Source organism: Colletes gigas, unplaced genomic scaffold, assembly GCF_013123115.1.
Source record: "Colletes gigas isolate AHSC1104 unplaced genomic scaffold, ASM1312311v1 Colletes_gigas_Sc00006, whole genome shotgun sequence".
Lineage (NCBI taxonomy): Eukaryota > Metazoa > Arthropoda > Insecta > Hymenoptera > Colletidae > Colletes > Colletes gigas.
In genome coordinates this window covers 523,453-548,297 of record NW_025106635.1, presented here as the reverse complement: position 1 = coordinate 548,297, position 24,845 = coordinate 523,453, and the positions used below count along the sequence as shown (strand labels likewise).

At 34.7% G+C, this 24,845-nt stretch overlaps 4 protein-coding genes across 8 annotated transcripts; 1 reads left to right on the top strand and 3 right to left on the bottom strand.

The window, feature by feature from the left end:
• Positions 1–154: 154 nt before the first annotated feature.
• LOC122395616 (metacaspase-2) lies at positions 155–3,441 on the bottom strand. Of its 2 annotated transcripts, XM_043393331.1 has the most exons (7): positions 3,174–3,441; positions 2,952–3,080; positions 2,515–2,854; positions 1,616–2,434; positions 1,285–1,530; positions 371–705; positions 155–296 (listed from the first exon to the last, which is right to left on the bottom strand). In XM_043393331.1, the coding sequence occupies exons 2-7, from the start codon at positions 2,990–2,992 to the stop codon at positions 155–157; spliced, it is 1,923 nt and encodes a 640-aa protein (XP_043249266.1). In that variant the 5' UTR covers positions 2,993–3,080; positions 3,174–3,441. The 2 variants fall into 2 exon arrangements, with proteins under 2 accessions (XP_043249266.1, XP_043249265.1); XM_043393330.1 differs by having other exon boundaries at positions 371–1,530; positions 3,174–3,437.
• A 25-nt stretch (positions 3,442–3,466) lies between these two features.
• Positions 3,467–6,318, top strand: LOC122395664 (TBC1 domain family member 10A). Of its 3 annotated transcripts, none has more exons than XM_043393442.1 (5): positions 3,467–3,512; positions 4,667–4,796; positions 4,884–5,457; positions 5,531–5,800; positions 5,874–6,318. In XM_043393442.1, the coding sequence occupies exons 2-5, from the start codon at positions 4,684–4,686 to the stop codon at positions 5,985–5,987; spliced, it is 1,071 nt and encodes a 356-aa protein (XP_043249377.1). In that variant the 5' UTR covers positions 3,467–3,512; positions 4,667–4,683; the 3' UTR covers positions 5,988–6,318. The 3 variants fall into 3 exon arrangements, with proteins under 3 accessions (XP_043249377.1, XP_043249376.1, XP_043249375.1); XM_043393441.1 differs by lacking the exon at positions 3,467–3,512 and adding an exon at positions 3,555–3,964; XM_043393440.1 differs by lacking the exon at positions 3,467–3,512 and adding an exon at positions 3,973–4,283.
• A 385-nt stretch (positions 6,319–6,703) lies between these two features.
• Positions 6,704–8,542, bottom strand: LOC122395671. The gene is made up of 3 exons (XM_043393453.1): positions 7,548–8,542; positions 7,148–7,417; positions 6,704–6,976 (listed from the first exon to the last, which is right to left on the bottom strand). The coding sequence occupies exons 1-3, from the start codon at positions 7,902–7,904 to the stop codon at positions 6,704–6,706; spliced, it is 900 nt and encodes a 299-aa protein (XP_043249388.1). The 5' UTR covers positions 7,905–8,542.
• A 6,838-nt stretch (positions 8,543–15,380) lies between these two features.
• LOC122395600 (tyrosine-protein phosphatase 69D-like) lies at positions 15,381–24,789 on the bottom strand. 2 transcript variants are annotated; one of them, XM_043393293.1, is made up of 11 exons: positions 24,472–24,789; positions 22,376–22,681; positions 21,703–22,290; positions 21,332–21,625; positions 20,995–21,254; positions 20,169–20,916; positions 19,844–20,090; positions 18,747–19,758; positions 18,401–18,688; positions 17,579–18,007; positions 15,381–17,497 (listed from the first exon to the last, which is right to left on the bottom strand). In XM_043393293.1, the coding sequence occupies exons 1-11, from the start codon at positions 24,560–24,562 to the stop codon at positions 17,417–17,419; spliced, it is 4,344 nt and encodes a 1,447-aa protein (XP_043249228.1). In that variant the 5' UTR covers positions 24,563–24,789; the 3' UTR covers positions 15,381–17,416. The 2 variants fall into 2 exon arrangements, with proteins under 2 accessions (XP_043249228.1, XP_043249229.1); XM_043393294.1 differs by having other exon boundaries at positions 18,747–19,746.
• Positions 24,790–24,845: the final 56 nt, after the last annotated feature.

Below are 24,845 nucleotides of genomic sequence, written 5' to 3'. Positions count from 1 at the left end.
TATTATTTGTTAGATAATTTGATCCTTTCTGTATGTAATTCAATGTAAAATGTGAATAGATATTTGAATTAACTGAAAATTGGTTCTATCGAGTATTTGCCTAAATTAATATATTGAAAAAAATGAATAATTATAATTAAATATTTTATTTTAATTACGTTAAATTAGGTACAGATACAAATCCTGGTTGAATGTAAGAAATTGACATTGAAACACAGGCCAATACTATAGGCGATTTGTTCGCGTCTTGTAATAAACGGTGTAATTCAATTGGCTGTAAAAACGGATCATCTTGCCTATAATAAAAAGAAAAATCGTTTAGTTTCGAACGACACAAAAATAATACTATTAATAACAAGTAGTTAGTTACCTTATTACAACTACTCGGTAAAGTGGAGGGCCAGGTTTTGCTTTTCTATAAATTTGTGTATTAGAATAAACGTTATACGATATCTTGTATTTACTTTTCTTCCTTCTTACAGTCTTCTCAGGCGCGGACTTGATTATTCTAAGTTTACTAAAGACCTCCTCCAGATTATTTACATTCTTTGGACCAACAAGCGGGCTCCGTAATTGTCTAACCACTTCCACTTCGTCGCAATCTTCGATCGTGTCTTTTTGTATATCTTCATCATCAATAGTGATTGTTTTTTCTTCGCGCCATTTAGTTTTTAACTCTGACCACGAAGTTAATCCTGGCAGTGTCTTGAATGACGATTGATAAACCTCATCGTTATAATTCGATAACGTGTTTGAATTTCTATAATGGTTTCGTGGATGATATTTTTGACGGGGTTCCGCGTATGATACATTTCCACCTATACTACAATGAATTGACGTATTTTCTACAATTCTATGTTGATAAAATTTCTGTGACGATAAACTATTTTGATGAAAATTATGGTACAACTGGTTTCGACTAAAATAGCTTCTCGTCGTATTGTTACTCACATTTGGTACTGAGAAATTGTTCATTTGTACTGACATAAATCTATTTTGGTGAATAGCTGCACTATGATTTTCAAGAGCAACAAACACATTTTGAAACGTGGTATTTCTTTGATGCCAATATGAATTCTGGCCAAACGCAAATGGCATTCTATTATTGTACATGTAATTAGCGTTAAAGTTTGTATAGTGTCCACGTTCCATTGAGAAGTAATTTTGTGCAAAAATATTATGTACATTTGTTGCTAAATTCTGATTATATGTGGCAACGTTGGTATTTGTTCTGGTAGTATTGTTCGCAGATGTATTATTGCACTGAAGAATATTCTGACTTACATTATTTGAATTTTTAAAATTTTTATCATGTCGTAGTCTTTTATCTGTTTGATGTAAATTTCGTAATTGTGCATTTTCGTAATGATAAACAGTTTTATAGGGTTTTATACTATGTGGTATGTAACCTCGTGAAATGTTCACTGTAATTGTGGGTTGTGACGCGATATTTGGAATTAAATTTAATATGCCCATTCGCGTCATGAGCTGCGGTACTTCTTGAATTTCATCGTCGGAAAGTTCTATGACCTAATCAAAAAGACAATAATTGTAATACTTCATTTTGATATCTTAACATTACAAATATTATGATTATAAGTATTAGACGTCTTACTTCATGTTTTGACTTTTTGCTTTGCAATTCCTTTTTAGGCGGTGAGGATGATTTATGTTTACTTAATCTATGTTCAGAACTTTTTGTATTAGAATCAAGTATAGCAATATCATTGGATAACGATACTTTGTCAGTTCTTTTGGGTAACAACTTGACATTCCGTTGTATACGCGACGATCGCCAATCTGCCATTGAATTACTTTTTTTTGTTTGATCATTCATAGGATCTGTGACAATTTTAATAGTACCTAATAAGGTTTCTTCCGATATAATTTCCACTTTAGAATTTCGTTTCCTTTTATCTTGATTACCTTTCTCTCCCTGCAAATTAGTATCAAATTTTATACAATCCACTGTGTCATCTTCAGAATCTGTATTTGCATTTTGAGTTTCCATATTTTCTATGGTACAAAGAAGATCATCTACAATTTTATATACATCTTCCAATATATCAACACGATCTGGTACATCTTGACAAGTTTTGGCACAAAAATCATCACTATCTAAATCAGTATCTTCTTGACAACCAATATATTTCCCATTATGTGTGTCTGAATAACTTTTAATTTGCTGTTGAGTATCGGTCATCCAAAGGCCATTTTCTGGTTCTACAATCACTTTACGTTTCATACTAACACTTTCATCGCTTCTTATGTTTTTCTCTGAATCGTAAACAAAGCGCTGTATGCGATAGCCGTAACGTACTAATTGGCTATAAACTCTATACTCCTCTATTAAACACTCAACATTATCAATTAAAAGTTCATAAGCTTGTTGAATGGATAATGGTACATCATTCCATGTAAGTTCCAAACAGTTCTAAAACAAAATAGTGTCTTACTTTTTCTCTGCCATGTTAGACAACAATCCAATTCTGGTTATAAATTATGGTAACATACAGCTTCTAAAAGAAATAATGCTTCTTCTGGTATTAAATAGAAGGCACCGTTCTTTTCCAGACCAAAACTACTCCAATCTTGACCAGAGAATTTCTTTACTTTAGCCTTTTTCTCCAGTGGCAACCATTCGGCACTGGCTAATTGCGAAATACGATCCACTCTTTCTACGGCTATTAAATTTTTCCGAGATCTGATACCCTTTTCAATTTGCATATTTTGTAACCAAGAATTATCTGGTTCAAATTGTTTCCTTCCAGTCTTTGGAAGAGTTTTAACTGACTTTTCATATTCGTCCCAAGCATTGTACTTAATACCTTTGTGGTGTAGTAGTTCTTCTGCACTGTGAAACAACAATTTTTGAAGTATTTTTAAACCGTTTGACATTAGTGACAGTTGTTAGAAAATATTAAAATGTTTGTATGTACAGGAAAACTTACGTTAATACATTGGGAGGTAATGTTTTCTTTTTTTCTGTCATTTTCTTGTTGCTTTCGCACTATTACAAAATAATTTTTATTCATCCACCTATTTTGTTAATAAAACGTATCATAGCCTTATTACCTGTACTGTTAAAAATGTATTAAACTCCTTGTAGAAATTTGCAAATATACATAAGTAATTTCTATTTTCAACAATTAGTTTTCAATGATAAAACTTACGGATGGCATAAATATTGTTATTCAATGCCGATTAGTACTGTTAATTGTATCTGTATTTTTCAATTGAACTGCAAGTACCATATAACAGAACTCGAAGTATGCCGGTAAGAAATATTAAAGAAAAATGCGTACAAAATCAACGACATTTAAGTACGTATACATAATTGTGTTAATAAAATACAATACACATGTATTTTATTTATACATGTATGCATTTTTTGAACAACGTAACATGTAAATGCCTTAATGGTGTTTCATCTTGTTCTGTTATAGGGAATTGAATTACGCAGTGGGGAACTTTTAGTTTGGTGATTTTCCCCTTGGACAGCACGAATTACTGTATGTGATTATACATTGTTTCTATTTTCATGATAAAATTTACTTTTGCCAAGGAAAACTATCGGTTTCAAATATATTTTTAATGTCTTGTGTCCACTAATCACTGTTTTATTTTTTCTCAAGCAAATTAAGATCAAATGAAGTGGGATTCGGAAAAGTAAATATAGTTGCGTTCATTGTACTATTTAAAGCTCAGTTATCTTACCTATAGTCCACTTATTCTATTGGATAATCGTGAATGATTGAACGGAATTGTCCAATTAACAAGAAAGTATCAGAGAACTATGTTTGGCAATAAAAAGAATTCCATTGCGTTGAAATATAATAATCAATTTTAGCTGATATGAAGAGCGTGATTGTCAAATACGACAGAAGTAAAATATCATGGTTTTTGTTGATGTACAGCACGTTCTGTCCAGTTTCTTCGATGAATTTTTTACACATCACCGATGGTAGGCATAGTCGATTCTCATGGTGCGCCCACTCGTTGTTAATGTCATGATGTGAAAGTAAATAATTGTACGAATATGTATACAGCTTTGAGTTTATGTTAGTTATCAAGAAGGTTTATTCCTTGACACGTACAAATGATTGGTATTCGTTGCACGAATCTTTTAGGCGTTACAAAACGGTGCTTTATCACAGGATGTATGAAACATTGATATCTTGAAATATGATCGTACAATTTTTTGGATTTCATTGGCAATCAACTGTCAACTGTCAATTGCGAGGCGCGTAGAGATACTACCTCGTTCGTTATGTTCTAATGTTGTAAGTGATAAAAACTGCGATCATAAAATATGCCGATCAATGTTCAGATAATAACCAAAATAATGAATATTATTAAAACGGAAATTAAACATTCATTTTATTAAGTGACAGAAGATTTGACATGTACATATCTTTCAAATCTCAAAAGCATTGATTTCTAACATTGACTAACTTTTTAATGTGTGATGTTTTTATGCTCACAGTGGCAAGGAAATAACATTGTATAAATAGTGTTACTTATTACATGAAATGAAAAACATAAATATATATATGTATATATATTTATTTTTTTATTCTTGTACTGTTGAGAAACATTTTTTGTCCTTTTATAAATATTGTTTAGTTTGTAAATTATGAAGGTCAATTTTATATTTCTACTTTAGACGATTAGAAAGATGCTATGGCGTCCTCAGGATCGCATAATGGCGATGCAGAGGCTGAGAGTGATAAGTTCGAGGGGTCAAAAATTGATCGACATGGTTTCCTTCAGGATTCAAACTGTAGCACAGATAGGTAATATTATAAAAAATAATTGATGTTAAAATACAGTACGAGCAAGTAAATGTGTGTTTTTGCATTGACATTTATGTGACATACTAGCCTTGGGAAACAAGGAATACCACCTGAGGTAATGTTACGAAGGGAACGAAAATGGATACAGATGTTAAACAATTGGAGTTATTTCATGAATGCAAATTATCGTAAAGTTCGGGAAAGATGTCGAAAGGGCATACCACCTTCCGTTAGACTTCGTGCATGGTTAAATCTCTGTGGAGGTCAACTGTTAATGGACACAAATCCAAATTTATTCGAAGAATTGGTAGAACGATCTGGCGATCCAAAATATATAGATGATATTAAAAAGGATCTACATCGACAATTTCCACATCATGTGATGTTTATCGGAGAAGCACCTGGTCAGGAAGAATTGTTTAAAGTATTGAAAGCATATTCGATATTGAATAGCAAAGTTGGCTATTGTCAAGCTCAAGCACCTATTGCTGCATTTTTGCTGATGCACATGCCAGCGGTACAAGCATTTTGGTGCCTTGTTGCGATATGTGACAAATACCTAATCGGTTACTATAGTCAAGGGATGGAAACATTACTGCGCGATGGAGATATTTTATTTGCCTTGCTCAAAAGAGTATCTCCTATCGCTTACAAACATCTGGTTGGTATAAATTAATTTCTGCACGTACAACTTGAAATCTGAATATTTATTTCATTGTTGCGCATTATTTTAGAAAAAACAAAAAATGGAACCAATTTTGTATATGACAGAGTGGTTCTTATGCGTTTATACACGAACACTGCCATGGGAAAGTATTCTACGAGTGTGGGATATGTTTCTTTGCGAAGGGGTTAAAGTTATATTCAAAGTTGGGCTAGTATTGTTAAAAGGTAGTTTAGGTCGCACATCTCTTGTTAAGCGTTGTCCAACAGTTTATGAAACCCTTCAAGTATTAAGAAATCCTCCACAGCATATTATGGAAGAAGAGACTTTGGTTTACCAGGTAGGATATTTCACTTGTACAAATATATAATTTTTTTATATGCACGTTTTATTAAACAAACATAACATTACAGATTCGGAAATTAAATCTAACCGAAGAAGATTTCGAATACGAGCATCAACGTCAAGTACTAAAACGAAAAGCAGCAGAACAAGCTCCTCCTTCTACAGCCAATTGGACAGATTGATAGAAGGAGAAAATAACATGTAATATGAGTACCGAGCTTACAGGTATTACTCCAAAGTGTGCCTTCCTTTATATTCTTCGTATTGTACGATTCATCAAATTTATATAACTATACTTTTGCAAAACGTAGAAGTAGACGTAGCAAAATTTAAAAAGTACCTAACTTGTTTATTAAAAATTTAGATAACTCGTTAATACGTCATACGTGAGTACACATTCCCCAAATAGATAAAATAAATAACTTATCCGTATTTTCTCTACGATAACAGAATTAGAAAAAGATGCACAATATTTGTAGTTGTTTATAGTAATGTTTAATCTTGTATTATTTTGAGCGTATCTCTAGTTATTAACTTTGTACGAATTTTGATATTTATGTACAAAAAAATTGTAAAAGGTTACATTTTTTAAGAATAAAGTTTAGTATATAATAATGTTATCGAATTGAAATTGTTTTGTTTAGCTAAATGTTGTTTTTATTAAAATTTAAGTAAATAATAACAAATTATGTAATTAAATACATGTTACAAATATATTCCGATAGACTATTTTTTTTCCATTTCAACCTTACAAGTTTTAATCTAGGCATTATAATTATAAATATGTTAATTAATTTTCATTAACGATTATTACCATTTTGTTCTATTAACAATTGTTTTTCTCCTTATCCTGCTACATGTATTATCAAAGGATTTATTTAATTACATATGCTGTACACTATCTGACAGAGTCCACGTGGTGTTCCTTAAATTTCTCCAAGAGATCGTAACGATCGATAGCGTTCATAACGATGTTCGATATGTGAAAAAAGTCGTCTTGAATTTCTCGCGAATGCAGTATATCGAATTGAGTCAGTTTCGGTAAAAATAGAACGCTCATCATGAATACAATCGCCATGGTAATAAAGGTACTTATAGCTACGAAAAGAGGATTCGATAACTGCGTTTGAGTAGTTTGTGCAGCTTCCGTATTGTCGAATGCAGGGGCAGGCTACAAAGAACGATGGTAACGTGACATTGAGAAAATTTGAGTAACGGTTAGTTTTGAATTTTCTTTGATTTTACGTATACTGTATTACGATATTTAATAAACACAACATTTTAAAGACTAGGAATATTGTATGCAGAAACGTTAAGGAATGAACTATGGTCGTTTACTTACAATTGTCTTATAACCGTGATCTTTTTTTAATTCTGACACGAAGGTCTTTAATGGGAAGAAATAATATTGATAAAATGGCTGCTTGGCTGGAAACTCCATGGTAGTTTCAGCGATTTGGGGCATCTCGCCTATAGATAATGCATTGCTTAGGGAAGACAAACTGATCTTCGATCCTTTTTCCAATGCATTTCTATACATCGCCGCGAGCTCTGCCCGCGTAAATCCGAGCACTTCCGGTTCCTGCATTTTCGTAATACTAGGAACATTCGACTGAAAAGACAATCGAAAACGTTTTAGTCCTACAGGTAATACATAATAATATAAATTTCACATCTAAAAATCATTTGTTTTTAACATTTTCTCGTGCCTTAATGAAAAAATAATAATAATTTTCGTTCACCTGATAATATTGCAGACTATTCTCCGAACCAGCACGATTTAGATCAATTTTATCACTAGGTAAAACGTTATAATACGGGAAGCTCTGGTTTTTATATTTTTGAATATTCTGTCTCGAGTTCATGTTGATCCTCTGAACCACGTAACTCTGTTTGCTTTTATCTTTATAAATCATATTGTTGTAGCCATTGTTGGACGATTGTCTGTCGTGTATATTGACAGAGGGAGGAACGTTGAAGTCTTGAAGCTCGATCATCACTTTTTCAAGATATTCTCCACTCGTTTGTGTTTTCGCGTCGGCTGGATTCAGTAATATTAAAACGATACAAATCAATCTCATCTTTCGAGGTGCGTTCATTTTGTATCTATCAGTATTTACAATATATTTGCATTTTAATTCACGAATTTTGTTATTAAAGATACGATCGAAAATTGGATACACATTAGTCGGCGCGATAATGGAGTTGTTCCTTGGAAGAATTTTTCCATATTTGTGTTACGGAATTTTTAAAACCGCCGTTGCAAACATGTTCACTGTTATCACATTGTTTGTTGATGATCGATGGTCAGTGATCTACATGTTGCGACGTTGATCTTCTGTTTAACTAGGTATAAGTTACTGTATTTTACTAATAATTGATTGTTAAACGTACACGTTGTTTTTTCTCTATGAAATACGCGATTCGCGTTACGGTAGATATTTGTTCGTCTTTTAAATATTTCGTATTATAAAGTTCGTATGACGTAGATGTTGAAGATTCGGATCAGACCGTATTCGCGATTCTACTACCAGGGATGAACTGCACGAACATCCTCGCTCGGTCAGTTTATTCCCCACCATCGAGAAATTCTCTTAAGTCGTACATGTAAGAACACCCAGAAACCCGCAAACTTGCCATATGTTTCCCGTACACGCGACATAAATATTTTTTTCCTCGCATTTCCGGTTGAAGCTTGGAATTTTTAGCGCGCCTCGTTCGCGATAAAATACACCGTCGAAAATAGCATTAGGTATTTGAATATGCATACAATTATAGGTGAAATAAAATTTCATTTATAATCAGGAGTCAATTGTTCCTTGAAGAATATAGTCTGATAAAAATGTATGTATGTATTTAAATCTCTATATTCTTTGCGCAAAATGTTCACTCAATATCAACCACGTAACATTTGTTTAATTATTTCAGGGTGTACGAGTGCTCTAAGGATAACAGAGAATCTCGAGATAAACTTATTTCACCAGGAATGTAATGGATTTGGCCAAAACCGAGTTCACATTTGAACAAACACCGTACGAGTAAGTTTTTCAAAATACGTAATTGTTGAAAGACCATTGATGCCCAACTGAGAAGGAAGGTTCCTACTTGATTCTTATTCCGTATTGTAATCGTATTGTTCTGGTTTTACGCAAAGGTTTGCCGACAGAAACGATTATTACGTGATTCGTACGCGAAATGGAAACGGTAAAGTGAATATCAACAGTTCGCTGGAAATACGTATCTGTACCGATGAGACGATAATTTGTTATACTGTTGTTGCTTTCAGGTTGACATAGTCGTTCGCTCGGAAGTATTCAGACGTGCGATTTACTTCACCGTTAACTTCGTTTGATCAAAATGTGTACCAGAAACCTGATTCTCTTTTTTTTTTCTCCGTTGCTCCGTCATTAAAAGGAAACTTGCACAGCAAAAATAGGTATAGACAAAGCGCACACGTTATGCTCGCATCCGGTCTTTTAGCGTATCGTATCAATAAAAATTCATCGCACAAAGTAATTGGATTGAATATACAATATTCTTATTGTTTCTAATATTTAATTCATTTTTCGCGTAATGGCTAATTAAAAATCAAAATAATGCGATAACACTCCGTTGGTGATGCTTAATTCTTACTAATTTATTTATACAAATGTATCTACTATCGAGAAATTTAAGATTATTGTTCGTAGCATTTCACGTTTATTGTTGATTATGCAAATGGTGACTTTAACTTTATGGCGAACGATTTGCATACAACAAACGGTCAAGGAATCGCGGTTCGCTGAATGGATCCGCGTAGATCCGTTAGATGACAACCCACGATTTTCCCTAATTATGTTCGTTCGCTGTGATTATTTAGCTATTATTACCAGTCTCAATTTTATTAACGCATTATAGATATGCACCGTAGACATAGACATCAAAAATACCACATATACATATGTATACTATACACATAAACTCCACAAATACCACATATATACACCATACACATCCGCGTGTACGTAATACATAAAAAATACCGTTTACGTACACGTTTACGACAGCGAACGAATAAATATTATTTCATCGTTCGTTTACGATCGAATAAATTTATATTAAAACAAAAATGTATTCGATCGACGTTATTCGTTATCTGTATAAAAGTATGTTCAACACTGATTGACGACAATCATTGTACGCGATTACTCGATATTCGATACACGTATTATTTCGCGGTCTGTTAAAAAAAATCAACGTCGAGTTAAAAATCTGTGGGGTTCTTGGCTGGTCTAGGAATTACGCACGAAAAATGTTAATTTATTTATATGGTTAGAATTGCGTCATGCGAACATTAACGTGGTGTACCGTAAGCTTTCGTGTCGAGATAAGAAGTAACGGCAGGAATAAATGGGGGCTGAGGGGTGGAGGAGGGGGAGAGCTCAAATCGCGTGTATGGCTCATTATTGTGTCTTGTATTTCCTTTCACATCGAGTGCACCGTTACCGATATCGTTTTACAATTTTGTTGTTTTCATACAAAAAGGATGATTCGATGTTCAGCGCGGTTACGTATCATCGTTCCGTAACGTTCGTAAATCGCGCCCCGTGAGATCGGCAAATGATCATTGTCGTTACACGTATATATATTTGTTTTTTTTTTTTTGTTCACTTCATCTTTAGCATAACGTTCCTCCTCAAAGTAAATATACAAAATCTAAGGCTACACGTAATTAATCTTAATTCCTTTCGTTATATTATACTATGTATACGAACATAATGTGGCAATGCAACGCGCGGCAATTTTCCTTCGATCTATATCGGTCTTAACGTTTAAAGTAATTTACAAAAGTCTAAAGTCTAGTTTATCGAGAGCCAACAAATAAGTTTTCGGAGACGGCGGTGGTAGGCCTTCGTTTCAGAACGTTTACGGTTTTCGTGTAATTCGTTTTTGCTCGAAAGATACAAAAGCTTGGAAAATCGTATCGGTTCCAAGCGTACCAGATGGAATGCCGTTTGTAGCCGTTTTCCTGATACATCCAATTTAAATAGTTTCATTTTTTATTACCGGATCGCGGTGAAAAATAGACCGAGGTGTACTTTTTTCTAATCTTATCGTTTGAACGGAGTATAGCGAAGTCACGTTATGTCGCCGCAGGCTAGCTAACTATCTAGGAGAGGAAGATTTTCAGAAATGGGCCGAGTTCCTCATCATTCTCATACGCTACCCCCAAACCGCTAATTTACATAATTTCCCCCAACCATTATAATATAAAAATAAAATCAAATATACAGGATGTTCGTGCCACCCCTGAGGAAAATTTTAATGGGAAATTTCAGGGGCCAAAATGTTTATCCATCAACAAATTGATATTCTTGATTTTCGTCTTATTTTCCCAGGGATGGCCGAACACCCTGTAATTGTAATCCGATTATACATATGTATATGTGTATCTAATTGCACTGTAATTTAATTGTAATCACGCGGTAATTGAACGGTTGTTACACGGTATAATCATTTACGATTATGATTACATTGCCATCAGATGGTAATTACCGTGTGATTGGATGTAATCGGATTACATTTTGCTCGAGAGTCTGCATCCCTCCCCATATGTGGAGAACGCGTGTCGAAGTCGACCAGGCGGCGATATAACGCGACCACTGTCCTATTGGTATATTGGAAATTAAAAAAATGCAATCGAAAGTGAGCTGTTCAGATTTACGCACAATCGATCGTTCGAAACAAATCGTTTGAAAACATTATTAATCGCGCTAAGAGTAATTAATCTCGACGATAAATATATATATATATATATATATATATATACCTTATGATATATTAAAATGAAATGAAACCACGGGAATTTATAGCACATCCTCACATACAGTATACAACAGAACCTACGTATTTGTACATGGTAATACGGTACATTATTCATGCATTAACGTTCAGAATGTTTATTTGACACGAGTGGACCGTCAGTTAAATAAAAAAAAAACGCAAACTATTCTCTGAACATTAATTTAACAAGTCTATACAGGTTGATAACTATAGGCTATGTAAAATATTTTATTGCTATATTTACGGAGCAAGCAATGCCATTGTAACCCGACGCGAAATCACAACTAATTATTTAATCAAAGAATACTTTCGATAATACTTTTACCTAGTATTCTTTTACGAAATCATCGACGCCTTTTCTCCGTAAACACGTTTCGACGACAAGGTATTAATCGATAAAAATAGAAAATAAAATATATACTGGGTGATGTTCTTTGGTCTGTAAAATTAGACGTATTTTGGAAAGTACATTGTATCTTTCTCTTTGACCGTTGCATGTTCATTCTTTTCAATTAAACGTCCTTTCCAAGATACATTTTACTTGCTTACAGACCAAAATTAAATACCCTTATACAATGTGTGGTTTTTAAGAAAAACGTCATTTGTTTTTTTCTTCTTCTTTTGCTTTGAGTATCTATCGTTTAAAAAATGATCGCTATAAAACGCTTTCATAACGCTATCCGCTATTTACACTGAAAGAGTAATACATACGTATCTTATCGGTCAATAATCGTAGAGTATTCATATTTTGATAGTGTGTAAATATTTAAATCCAAATCAATTAGGCTAAATCGGACGCCTCGTGTACCCGACTGATGCTATATGTGTATATGTGTTCGATCAGCGGTAATAAAACTTAACAAACTCTGTCAGTTTTAATCGCAGCACTGTTCGTAAGAGTAAATGTGCATAATACATGCAACGGTGGTGGGTATCGGACTATTTTCACGTATTATTTATACGATGAGAATATTCGATAAAGTCTTTTAAAAATCCAAGTATATCCGTATCAAATGTAAAGATCGTTTTCGGAGATTACTGAAATTAGCGATAAATCGAAATTACATATAAAAGTACAAGATTGATTATATAAAAAACTGGCCTCTATCGCCAGTTGTAAAAAATTAAGGATCGCGATTAATCGCATCTTAAACTCATCAGTCGCATAGAATATCACAGGAACGTTAGTAGGTGCCACTGAATTTATACATATTAGACATAAAATACATCTATTAGGTGTATGCATCGAACAAATACATTAGAATCTGAACATAACTGTTAGATCGATTTTAGTTAAATCTCGAATTCAAAACCTACATGTATTACTAGTTCCATATAACAATTCATCCAGAGTTTATTTTAAAATAATACTTTACGCATGTTGCACTAGACGCAACAAAAGAGATATTTTTTTTAAATATGTTTCTGTAGATGGAAAAATACAAGTAATGGCTAAAGCACTATGGAAATTAAATACGTATAAGCATATCAAATGCCCATGATGATGATCTTATTCAATACCGTTTCAAAATTCGTCTCGTGTATCAAAATTGTAAAAAAGATTTGAATGCAAGCATTTTTCCGACCTCCAAGCAAAATAGAACGTCGTACGCAAATATGCTAGCAAACCGAAGACGTTTATCTTTCAGTTTTCTATTATGCTTGGCCAGTCTTACCTTTTTCTCCCAAGTGTAATAAGTTTGTGCTGCTGCAATTGACATTTCCAACGATTATGGTAGAGAAAGCAAACTAATTACTTAGTCGAATAACGGTCAAAGGCGTTTCCCTTAAAATAGAAAATTTCTTCTGTAAACATATTTATTTCAGTTTCGTGTTTTATAATTATTTGTCAAATGCAGCACAATCATATTCACAATATCGTTAACTCATTGCCACGGCAATTGCATAATTTACAAAGTTCTACAATAGTTCATCTCAGTACTATCTGCATGAAGATGCATTTAGCATAAATGACATCTTTAACGCGAGGGTGACAATATTCTCCATTAATCACTTTTTCTCTGGGCACAAGAGTATTTAATACATTTCACTCGAATGACTATCCATCGTAAAACCGCCGTCTCCTTTTTATTTTTACCAACTTCTTAGTCATACAACAGACATCACGCACATGTTCTTACAGAGCATGCTCCACTATAATTTGCACTACATGTTCCTAGCCAGTTATATAAAGCCATTTATCTTGAGACGAGTTAAAGTTCATTTCAGATCCATGATTAATTAAATTTTTAATGAATTTTTTTATTTAAATGAAAGTTAACGCATTAACATAGCACTGTATAACGCGTGCCATTGTAACATCTCCTCTTTTGCAAGAAAATGCTAATACGAAATTGTCATTAACTTTAACTTATATCTGAGATACCTTCACAATATGCACCTAATAATATAACAAGTTACTACCCTAATTGAAATATCAGTGTAGTTGAAAAAAAAAAATGGAAATATATTTGCTCTCTATTTGAATCTTTCCTTTCAATTAAACTGTATTAGAATTTTGTCATTTAGATTAATTTACAACAATGCTTTTAATGCTTCTGATTCATACACTGGCTGTAAAAAAGATCGATGTTTCTTTATACACATACTGTAAGGTCGGAATGCATAACAAGAATGATATGTGTAACTAATTACAAAACTATTACAATTAAAAAATTGTATGCTATAGCGATGCTCGGTTACATTTATCATTCTATGTCACCCATTTTTTATGCGCGTAAAATTACCTTTCAACTTTATGAAATAAGAATTTAACACAATTACTAATTCTGCGTATAATTCTTATTATATAATAAAATCGCAGATTCTATAAATAACAGTTATTGTTCTGTACTTAAACATCACTTATTTTCTCACTGATAGTAACATAACAACATAAATTAAAACAGGTCCATTACAGGTAAGGCGCTGTGCTTGTAAATTTTGCTTCGGAAAATATAAGAAAGATCTGAGATTGTTTGAAAAGAAATGGTTTAGTCTTTCCTACATACAATAATGTGTCCGTATCGTTGATAATATTAAATTAATTGTTAGATTTTTGTATGCGTATTGTGCGCGTTAATTTAACTTACAGAAAATTTTGTTTACATTACATGATTTGTTGAGAGTATGGTATCAGACAAAATGTGTAGGAATTTCCACCATGATAGGAATAACAATGTAATATGAACAGAGTGAATGCAAATAAAAAAAATAATATCATAATGCCATGTGCTATCGAAATAATCATATACATATATCTATGTACAAATACAAAAATTTGAACAAAAGTAGCGTGAAATATTTTTGATTATAAGAATGCTTGCTTAGCGATTGTAAATATGCCCAATGAAATCGTTTATAAAGTCATAACTAAAATGTACTTAAAAAAAAAGAAACTAATGCCAGATATCGTTCCGTAAATAGCAACTTTATGTTAGAACTCAAGCAGGCGGAAATTCATAGGCACTTCATACTTATGCGTGACACTTATAAACGTGTCAAGTGTGTCATGAGTATAAAAACAAATATTGTCACATCGTTCATTAATACATAAGCAACAGCGACAGGCGATAGTAATGATATCGTTACAGACGAAGAATATAGATCTCTTAGAATTCTATCGATTACAACATAATCGAAGCGCGAACTAGCAAACTAATTAGTTCTCGTGTAATAAGCTGATTATACACACATATACATCGAGTTGGGAATATGCATTAGCACAGAATGGAATGAAACTGATTAAAAAAAAAAAAAAAAGAAAAGAAAAGGAAAGAAAAAATGTTTGCCGATCGATGTGATGTAAAATTTAATGTGATTGTCCCTTGCCGTAAATGAACGGCTTAGCAGCGCACGTGCCAGAATTAAAACTTGACTAGAAATGAACGAGCGTGCAAAGGAATACAATATGTTACTGATTTCCATAATTTCCGTATTCCAAAGGTTTAATTTTTTTTTTTTCTTTCCTTGTTTACATTAATCGCATCAACTTAGTTTTATTTTTTCGTTTCGATATAATTCACTGCAAAATAGAATACCGAGAGCTACGGGCAGTTCTTGCATCTGAAATAGTTTCATTTAATTATTAGAAAAATTATTAAAAAAATGTTAGGCATTTGTACGAACTACTTTAAAAAAAAATTTCTGAAACTCAATGCACCAAGTTGGATCAGATGCAGATGATTGTTCAAGGTCACTGGGAGACTACACCACCGTTTAGTTATTCTATTGTGTTATATCTTTCAACGCAATAGGGGCAGGCCGATATGTCGTGAAAATAAAAAATTGTGTCTAACTATCGAATGACCTCGAGCGTCCAACTGATTTTGATTCAACTTGGGTAATAGAAATTGAATCTGATTAATCTGAGAACCGTCCATGTCTCTTAGTATTCTCAAGTAAAAATGTAGCTTCTTTTGTGCCGCGTAAGCCCTCCAATTACGTGCAACATTTTGTTGGTGTCTTACAAAGCACATTTACGGGCATGCCTCATACACGCACTCACGCGCACACACACACACACATACAGACAGACAGATATCCCTAATTTTCTCATCATGTATGAAAAAGTAAAAAATGATTCTCCCGTGTATTACGATTTGCAGCAGTTCTGATGTAATACAAATAAGGTACAGATATTTTTCGCGCAGTTTAAACTGAATAAGAATATCAGTCTTTCTTTAGAAGAAAAATTAGCGCAGGCGTGTGAAACACACGCTTATACATATGTATATGACACCGTATCTTACAAATAAACTTACACACATACGTGCGTGATATCATTAGTATATTGTAATGAAAGGTAGACCATAGTAGCGTTTGACCTCTCCTTGTCACATTGAACGGTAGAATAACAACACATGTTGGTAGAAATGTTTGGAAGAATACAAGAGTTCTTATTCGGCCTTGAACCATATGAACTTTACCGCCTATGTTTGATCGCGTTCAAAGAAATATGCAACATAAAGATTAATCAGTTTCTATAAATCATAATCTCAAAGTAGTAATGCAATTTGCATTTCCAAAATTGAGCTTGAATATATTATACGACTGTTACAATAAAAAAGAACACGATCAAATATTAAATCGATAAGCTTATATGGTCCACATGTCAGAATGTTCGTACGTTTTATAAACATGCTCGATTTTTCACTAGTTCACCAAATAGTCATATTTGTTAATTAAAAAAAGCACTTACTTTGCTGTGTCAGTGCTTTTATAGAATGTTCCATTTCGATCACAAGAAGTTTTAATACACTATTTCGTGTTTTTTTTTGTTTTTTTTTGTTTTTTTTTGTTCTCGATATTATCAATAAAAACGAGTTATTCGGATAGCTTTACAACAGTTGTCGAGGGCGTGGTATCACGAAGGTTATCACTGTTCTGCACTTTGTAACAATTAACCGACCAATGGTTAATTTAATTGGCAAAATTTCCATAGAACCAATTGTGCATTCAGTTTTATCCTACCGGTTTGAAAATGTGTGCCATTTGCTGCTTATTCCGTGTCATACAGGTAAAATGTCTTCGGTACGCACAATTAGACAGTCCGTGCATAAGCTGTTCAATTCTCAAAGGGGTTATAGTTTCTTATGCGCACATACATGTCAGTCTAAGTTCATGGATGTTGTGATCGTTCACCAATACATTAGTGATCTCTTTGGTTGGCCCAATATACGTTCATTTGAGCATTTATACGTTTTCAAACACTTTTTGTACGTGAAATGTTTTTACGCGGTTGTTCACCAAACATTATTTAGGTTTTCCAATCGTACGTTTCATGGTATTAAGATGCTGGCTCGTCGTCGGCCAAATTATGAAGATCCGAATAGTTGACGATAGCACGATGGAGAAATTCATATTGCGCCTGGAACATTGATTCAAATATTAAATTTAATTGTCACGGGTACCGCAATAATTATTATAACGTCAAACGTAAGTTACGTACAAAGGCGCTGATCATGCCGTGTCTTTGAGAACGCAACTTCTTTGTCGTCGTGAAAATGTCTACGCGTTTCTCGGTTCGTAGCTGTTGAACCAATATACTAAGAGCGACGAACATAGAACTCCTATCGGACCCGTAGCTGCAATGAACAACCAATGACCCGCTCGATTCAGTACCGTTTGTAAGCGTTTGATTTACAAGTTCTATAAGACCGCGTGTCACTTCAGGTACTTCTCCCTCTACCGTCGGCCACCCATGGTACTGATACTGCGTCACAACCACATTCTCGTCGGTTTTCGTATTAGAAACACAGAACTCGCGACGAGTGTAATATGGACAACTCTCGCTCTGAATGTATCTAACTCTTATGTGGTCGTACACAGCTTCGTCGTCGGGCCAATATCGTGGACATTTTCGCGAACCTTCGTTTAGCTGAAATGAAGTTTTCTATTTTACTAACGCTACGTCTCCCCCGCCTTGGAACAATTGTTTGTCGACGATAATAAACGAGTATCAGATACTCGCCTCGTTACAAAAGTCTAATTAGTTTCAAACATTACTTACATACTGATATTTATTATCGAAAGTCGGAGACACAGAAATATTTTTCACCCGACTGTTCTTATCTCTTTCTCTTTGCACGGAATTATCGAATCTTAATAATATTTAAAATATATTTATGAATTGTTCAAATGCTGTGTAACGTTTTTAAAAAAAAAAATTAATAATTTTTGTAACAAGCGAGTTGCGTGCCATATATCCAACTTTTACGCAACAAAGAGATCCAAAGGAATTAATAAAATAAAAGAGGAAAAATTTACTTACATCGGATAGCATTACTATTGTGGAAATGCATTGTTCAGAAATCATTCGCCAGAAATCTGCTATAGTGGTCTCTAGAGGGTCTTGGGTTATGACAAACGATTCGGAATTGTCATAGCCTTCGATAAACGATGCATTTATGTATGTTGAATGTTCTCTGCCCGGAACAGGCGTAAGAATAACTCTATTTCTATCGTACGGTATTATCAATTCGCTTCTATTCTTGCTTTTGTTTTCTTCGCCTCCACCTACAGAGAATGATTTTCTATCTTCCAACACAGAGTTGATTTTCTACAAACACAATATATAAGTTGCATAATAAATCTATTAATGTAAATTCTTCACTCACATCATACTCTTCTTCCATTCTACATTTTTCTTTGCCATTGTCCCTCTGTCTCAATTTCGCAACAGAAGTTTTCAGCTGAGAAGCCGGAATCTCCGTGTCCCCGTATTGCGCCATTTCCATTAACGCGCGATAAATGAAAATATACTGTTTAAGCGATTGCACTAAGAAGTTCCGTTGGTGTCTCAAATCGCAGACCGTGTTGAATATCGAGACTTGACCTTCTTCAGCCAATTGTTGCAACAATGAGTCCAACGCGACCAACGTTCCCGTTCGTCCTACACCCGCGCTACAATGCACCAATATTGGTCCCTTCTCCAACGAATAAGCTTCGTTCACTCTCTTTATGAATCTCAATATCGCGTGGGGATGTTCTGGCGCCATAAAGTCTTTCCAAACTAAGAAGTGATACTGAACGATAGTGCGCGCGTCTCTTTCGCCGAGTCGTGTCATTTTCAATTCGCGCACAACGTAGTCCGAGAAAGCCCTCTCCCGAATGTGTTCCACGGTGATGTCTCCAAAGTTTTTCGTCTCTCCTTTGTCCGGCCAATATTTCGCGCATTTCGTTTTCGAGTACTCTTCGAGATTCGTCAGCATGAGTATCAGCTCGAGATGTTGTTCCCAAATCATTCTCCAGTAATCGCAAACAGTATTCTCCATCGGGCCTTGAGCGCATATAAATTTCTTGCGCTCTTTGTAACCCAGCACGAAGTTAGCATTTATATAGTCGGATCCGCAAATACCATCCATCTGGGCTAATCGTATTCTAGTCTGATCGTAACACTTTATATCCGGATAACGATTTTTGTACAGATTCTCGCGTGCTTCCGATGCTCTCGTGGTACGGTCTGTAAATCTATCCGGCAGCAGTTCGAATTCATGTTGAAATCCGTAATCGGAATCTCGGTGTCGTTCGAGATACGACTGAAGCAGCTCGCTTCTAGGAATGGGGGGCATATCCGGTGGACTCGCGGCTACAAGCTGATGTCTTCCTCTGAGACTTCTGCACAGATGCCTACCAGAAAACGGCATTTATTAGGTATTCAAGTATAGTAGCATTTTTTCAAATGAATTATTTAACGTTTCTTTTTTTTTTTTACCTGAAACTGTTTCTTAGTGTAATGATTTCTTCGCCTCTTTGCTGCACACGTTTCGTGTATCTGTGCAACACGCAAAGCGCGATAAGAAGAATAATGATGATCAATATTAGAGCAACCGATATTTGTAGAATGACGCTGAGTGTAGTCACTTCGGACGAAGCTATAGTCCCAGGATCCAATCCACCGTAAAGAGGATTGAAATAATTGCTGTAGGCTGGTAAAAGTTGATCCTCCTGGGCTCCAAATACTATGAAATAAATTTTGCTGCACAGTTTACTAATTTAGACGCGGATACTAAGAATTTTATTACAAATGTTATGCATACCAATAACTTCGATGAAACCGGTGTAATTAGATTTTTCATCCAAAGAGCCATCCTGTGGGTTGTACGACGGTAGTTCGGAAGATCCGTCGGTGCTCTTTATCTTTTGAGTGGCCATATTCTCTCGTTTTCTTCTCGCTACATTCTCAGTATGGTTGCCGTTCATTATACTCGGAACCGTTGTCTCTATTTTTTGGGTAGTAATGCTTATTGTCGGGGAAGAGGTTGTAGTCGTCGGTGGTGGTGTTATAGTTGTCGCAGGCGTTGCGTTTAGCGTTGCTATAGTTGTTTGAATTTCAGGAACAAAATGTAATACTGGCGGAGCTGCTTTTGGCCGAATTCCGATACATTTGTCGCACATAGAGCTACCGTTGAACGATTCGCCGTCGCCGAGGAAAATCTCTGATATTAATCGATCGCTGTCGAATGTTTCGGCAACGTAAGCACCCCCGGAAGGCGAACTGTGAGCGTAATGATACGAATATACACCAATTTCCTCGGGTGGTGGTAAATCCGTAACGCTTTTCTGTGGCGCTAACTTAACCAGATAAACTCGATAGCAACAAATAGGGCCGTTCCTTTCCGTAATACGTGGAAGGTACAGTTTAAATAACTGTTTACCTTGATTTTCGATTTTACGCCATGTTCGCATATTCAAGCTATCTCTGTCTGGAATGGTAACTGGCGTGGTGCAATTGCCAACAGCGTCCTTTCCTGGTGTACGCGATCTAGTGACACCGTGTACACGGACCTTTAAAAAAAACATTGTCATTTATAACCCCATGTACAAACGCCTTAATCTTTAGAAAAAACTTGACAAAATATGTACCGTGTAATTTGTATTAGGCGGTATTTGATTGAAATGCGTACTGTTCCTTTTATAAACGCTCCAATTTTGTGGTCCCCACTTATCAATGTCTAAACGACCCATATCATTTTTAAATTTAGCAACGCCGGTTAATTGTATATTGTAGCGAGTAATAACGCCGTTTGGCTTTTCTGGATGGATCCACGTGATGGAGATAAAACTAGAGCTACTTATGTTATCAAATCGACAGTTAACGGATAGATTCTGAGGAGGGTTGGCCACTACAATTAAGACCAAGTGATTAGTTTTTAGTTTTTTAGAACGCTTGTGCCATTAAGTTTATGGTTATTAATTTTACCCCCGTCTAGAGTAGTGCCATTCACTTCGGTGCTCCAGTTTCCACATTCTTTTGTATATTCGCTGCACGCAGCGATACTAAAATTATACGTAGTCGCAGGATCAAGATCAACAAATGCGTATACAGTGAACGGTTGCGCTGGATATACTGCTTCCCTTTTCTGTTCCCCGTGAGTAGCCATTAAATTGTAATAATGAACGTGTTCTTTTAAATCAGACGGTGGCACTGTCCAGCCTATTGTAATTGAATTCTCAGTGACACCATTAACAGAAACTTTTGGCACAAATATAGGATCTGCAACAGATTTTGGCAATAAGATATTCATTGGGCTAAAACGAGAATACGTACGACGAAAATATTTCATTCCAAACCTTTTTCGAGCGTAGTGATCCAACGAGGATCGAATCTTACGTGTGATTCACCTACAACATTGGTAGCACTAATTGCAATTTGATACGCGGTACCACTTTCAAAACCTTTCAAAACGTAACTCGAATTACCGCCGCCAATTTGTTCAATGTAATAGTGATACTGGTCTGTTCCATTCTTCATATGTTGAATAAAATACTTTTTAATCGGTTCATTGCCGTCGTTTACAGTCCAGTTTAAAAATATACTTCCAGCACCGACAGCTTTCATAAAATCGATGCTGACTTTTGGTACGTCGATTACAAAAAGGTGCCTATAAGCGCTAATTTCGCCATTGTAATCGTGTGCCTTGCAAATATACGTTCCATTATCTTTATGCGTTAAACTTGTAAATTCTAAAGTCAATATTGTGTATGTTTCGTTTATCTGTGTAACAGTAGTAAGTTCTTTTAAATGTTCTGTACTTTCTGAATTGTTCCCTTTTAACCAAGTAAATTGGGACAATGGATAACCATGCATGTGACACGTTAAGTTAGCAGCCTCCATTACTTTGGCCCTAATGTCTTCTCCGGCTGTTACTCTACCTGGTTCTAGAGTAAAAGCAATCCTTTGTTAAGGGTGTAAATGATAAAATATTTATGTTTATAACAATTACGATAATCTGTATGTATTTACCAATAACTCTGATATGAACATCTTTCTCCAGTAATTCTCCATCCACAGTTTGTGCCACGCATTTATAATCTCCTGTATCGTTTCTACTAGCTTGTTTAATATCCAAACGTCCCCCAGATTCATAATCCTTAATCGTGGTGAGGTTTCTTCCATTACTGGTCCACCATATTTGACCCAGGACGTTCAATTTACATATCAGCGAAGGTGTACTGCCAGCCTCTATGCCTTCTAAATCTTGAGACGCTGTAATTTCTAAGGTCGATGGATTTTCATTTTTTCTTTCGACTGTGTCTATTTTCTCTACACCTATGTATGAACATGTAAAAAAATATATTTTTATTATAAACTTATATCGAAATTTTAAGCAAAATACGATTAATAATTTTTAACATACTATCGATATTTCGAATAGAAATCTCAATAAGAATAAGAGTAAAAGATTAGTAAAAATTATTTTATTTTTGGATTTTTCGTATACATTTCGGAGAAAAAAGAAACTTTTTGCCCATGTAACGTGCAAATGAACTAAGTAGTCAGCTCGTTAATTCATTGAAACTGCAGCAGCATAGTTGTATAAATTGGCTAAGTTTTGTCTTGATGCTCGAAACAACTAAAGAACTTTAGTACATTTTGCTAAAACGTATTTCACGATTAAAAAATTATCATTTAACTTTTAGCAAGTTGTTTAATATATCTCAAATTTATCGATTAATTGAAAGTTAACGCGGGTAAATTAACATACAGCGCGGGAAAGAAAAAAAAACAATGAACCTTTAAATCGTTTCATTTTATTTTATAAGTATTTTTTTATATTTAATGTTAAACACATACATATACGTCTTGTAAATTCTTTAACGAGTATAACGCGTATTGTCGTATTAGTATCGATGTTTAAATGAACGATGTCATTTTTATTGAATTACATATAACAGTATATGATTATGTTGTGGACGAAAAAGAAAAAAAAAAATATATATATATACATATATCACTCGTTTGTGAAAAATAGAAAAATAACATTTCGTAAATTTACGATAATCACATAGCAAATGTAGCATTTTTATTTTCCGTAAAAATTATATCGTGATATCGTACTTTGCGGTACAAATTAACGTAAACATATCAAATATTCAAGTATTTAATACCTAAAAATAGAGCATGTACATAATTTTAAAAAAGACTGTTAACTTGTACTTAAAAAATTGTACTTCTTTCGATTACACTCTATACATTCTAAGTTATTAAACTTTCTATTAAAATAATTTATATTTTCTAATTTTTAGTACCAATTAAATTAAAAACAAAATTTTTTAAATCAGTACTTCTCGTACTCTAAAAATTGGTAATCGAAAATTATTATTTGGTATAATTTAATGTTTATATTGAATCAAGTACCGGAACAAACATATTTACTTCCTTCTGTACGAACGTACAAAACGTGTTGTGTAGCGGAAATCGACTTGCAAGTGGAAAGAAATTTCAGTGAATGACAAATTCAACAACAAATAAAGTTTGAATAATCTTGTAAAAAATTATACATATATAGGTATATCATATTATCGTTTAAAGTTGCATCGATCGATCTGAACCCATAAAACGACAAAGATGAATGTACATTACACGCAACAATATATTAATTCTATCATCTTTCTAGGAACTGATGGACCGTGAAATTCAAATATAAATAATGACAGCGTAATAGAGGAGAGGATAGAACTCGAGGGTGCATCGAATGATAAATGATTTAAACGATCAAGATATGTACACTGGTGACATTCGATATCTTTTTCTGTTGTTAATCAATCGTGTACGGCGGTAAGTTTACGCACGCCTGTTCCATCCATCGGCCTGTTTGATTTTTCGTTCGTGCCGTTGTCTCGTTACTCGTTTCAAGTAGAAAGTATTTAACAGAAGAAGAAGAAACGGAAGAACGACGAATGACAGACAAGCAGCACATTGTGTATCAGTAACTACCTCGCTTATGTATAACGTCCGTTGCATCGTTCGTGCGGCGTTCGATGCGAAAGAGCGGAGGAAGCTATCGTCGCGTTCAAGCCGATCGTGAGTCTGTTCGCGAGAACGTTCACGAAACTTACCGGATTCGTCAAGGCCGGCGGCGATAAGTACGAAAAAGCAGAGTATCATCAAAAGGATACTCGACATCGGTAGACCACTTTGGGGAAACATGGCGTCGTGACAACCGGGCGTGAGCGTTGTATCCCTGGCCCTTTTTCCCACTTCCTGCCACCTTCGTCTACGTTCACGATTCCTTTCACAATCCCATGACGTGCGACTAGCGTCGCCTGTCCATTTTAATCACGGGTTCGATTCACTGTTTCATATCACGCCCCGCACTTACGTGCGACGCACTTTTCCTAGAGATGCTCGTCGGGCACACACTTCGCGAATCTCACCCCGTAATAGTGCTAGTGAAACTGAATCACATTATGCGACTGTATACGTAGGTGCT